This window comes from Pan troglodytes, chromosome 2 (assembly GCF_028858775.2).
Source record: "Pan troglodytes isolate AG18354 chromosome 2, NHGRI_mPanTro3-v2.0_pri, whole genome shotgun sequence".
In the NCBI taxonomy this organism is placed as follows: Eukaryota; Metazoa; Chordata; class Mammalia; order Primates; family Hominidae; genus Pan; species Pan troglodytes.
This window is the reverse complement of record NC_086015.1, coordinates 132,550,001-132,552,274: the sequence shown is the minus strand read 5'-3', so window position 1 is coordinate 132,552,274 and position 2,274 is coordinate 132,550,001. Positions and strand designations below refer to the sequence as shown.

At 44.8% G+C, this 2,274-nt stretch overlaps 1 protein-coding gene across 4 annotated transcripts in view; it reads right to left on the bottom strand.

The window, feature by feature from the left end:
• Window positions 1-2,274, bottom strand: part of HMCES (5-hydroxymethylcytosine binding, ES cell specific) — a 26,877-nt gene continuing 24,603 nt past the window's right edge. For all 4 annotated transcript variants that reach the window (XM_024355633.2, XM_054680992.2, XM_054680991.2 and 1 more), the window contains exon 7: window positions 1-705. In XM_024355633.2, coding sequence (XP_024211401.1) covers window positions 469-705 — 237 coding nt within the window. In that variant the 3' untranslated portion in view covers window positions 1-468. The remainder of the gene's footprint in view (window positions 706-2,274) is intronic.

Here is a 2,274-nt window from a genome sequence, read left to right as displayed (position 1 = left end):
TTTACCAAATATAATTTATTCAGGAAAAAAATAAATTTTAAGAACTTATTTTTATTTTATTTTAGAACTTAAAAATAAATTTTTAAGAACTAAAAAACTGAAAGAGCCCAGTGGCTGAGCAGAAAACAGCTTACTACAAGGAGTACCAGATCAGGGCAGAGACTTCCCAGCTGGGTAAGGCATGCTTTGAGGGAAGACTCCACCAGCCCTGCCAGGAAAGGGCAGCAGGCACAGTGCCCCTATGGGGCCCACATGGCTGGTGACAGCAGCAGGACACCTCTTCCAAAGCTGTCCACCAGCCCCACTAGGGGCTCCTACTCATGGCAAAAAAGACTACATGAGCCCACAACTGTCAACTAACACAGTGCCACCTCCTCCCAAAGCAAACACACATACATACAATGTTAAGAACCTATTATCAGAACAGCAGTGCAGCAGACCCTGGCCTTGGTCTCTGAAAGTCCTGTGTCACTGGCTGTAAGGACGCTTGGCCACAGGTTCCTCCTCCTTCTCCCGCTTCAGCCATTGCTCTAGGAGTCCTGCAGTGCCTCTCTTGGTGGGGAGTGGACTCTTCTGCAGGAACTGACTGGACCACTGGGGAACATCTGACTCTTCCTTTTGAGGTGTTTTTGAGTCTTCCTTTTTGGGTGACTTTGTGGCCAACCACTGCAACATCCTCTGGCTACTGCCACTTGCCTTGAGCTCCTACAAGAAAGAGGAAAAAGCTCAAACCATACAGCTCAAGCTTTTGGGAAAAGGCCAAGTCCAAGGGAAGAAACAGGGGAAGAGGCATTAGGTACTTACCCAGGCTTGGAAAATGTTACTAAGGGCCAGCTGGGGCCCACCAGTCAAGAGTGGAAAGAGAGGAGTGTGCTCTAAGGGGCAGGAAAGTAGATCTTAGAGAAGGTTTCACAGAGGATTGTGTGGGACCAGCCAGAGAAGAGAGCTGAAAGGCATTCCAAATGTGCAGAGAATGAAGCATTCTCAGGGAAAAGAATGTAATTCAGCATGACCCAGGGGGAGTGTTGGAAAACGAGACTGGAGAGATACAGAAGAATTTCTAACAGCCACTGTGATAAGGCTAAATTGTTTCCTCTTTGTGCAGACAATCTGTACAACCTCTTCTTGACTGTCACTACTCCCTTCTGCTTCCTTTACATGACACCCCAATCCTGAACTGAAAGGTTCTGAATTAGCACAATGCCACCTCTCCAGAATGTGACATCTTTTGGAGTAAACACCATGGCAGGGCTAGGTACAGTGGTGCATGCCTGTAATCCCAGCACTTTGGGAGGCTGAGGTGGGAAGATCGCTTGAGCCCAGGAGTTTGAGACCAGCCTAGGGAACATAGGAAGACCCCATCTCTATAAAAAATTTTAAAAAATGAGCCAGGCATGGTGGTGTATGCTTGTAGTCCCAGCTACCTGGGAGGCTGAGGTGGGAGGATCATTTGAGCCCAGGAGTTCGAGGCTGCAGTGAACTATGATCATGCCACTGCAGTCTAACCTGGGCAACAGAGCATGACCCCGTCTCTAAAAAAGAAAAAGGAAAAAAAAAAAAAGACCATGGCAGAAATGGGCAGCGTCTAGTCCAAAATGAATACAGGTTGAGCATCCTAACCCTGAAAATCCAAGATCCAAAATGCTCCAAAATCCTAAACTTTTTAAGTGCTTACATGACTTTGAAAGGAAATGCTTGTTGGTGCATTTCAGATTTAGGATATTCGGCTAGGAAGTATATAATGCAAATATTCCAAAATTTGAAAAAATTCAAAATCGAAAACACTTCTGTTCCCAAGCATTTTGGATAGGGATATTCAACCTGTATATAGAATTAGTTTTAGAGTTATCTAATTTTTAAAAAGTGCCACGGTTGCAGGAGTTTATCAGAATCAAGACAAAAGAAAAAAAGATGACACTGTGGGTATGGAAAAAACTTTAAGAAAAATAGAGAGGGGGACAGCTGTTCTTACAATCATCCTTAACACGGCATTCTAAAATGTCTATTCTTGGAACATTCCAAGTATGTCCTATTTTAAGTCCCTCCATGCCACCTAAAAACAATCACTACTCCTAAATCCTTACCCCCAAATGTCAGTGGGGGCCAGCTTTTTGCTCTGGAACTTCTCTCCCCACTGCAGGCCTTCTGTTTGTTTGCCTTCCCTTCCTAAAATACACCCTCTGGATCCTTGCTGATTCTAAGAAGTTAAGGTTCATGGTAGGAATGCTCTCAAATCCTCCTGAAGGAGACTAAGGACTGGAGCTCCTGCAACTT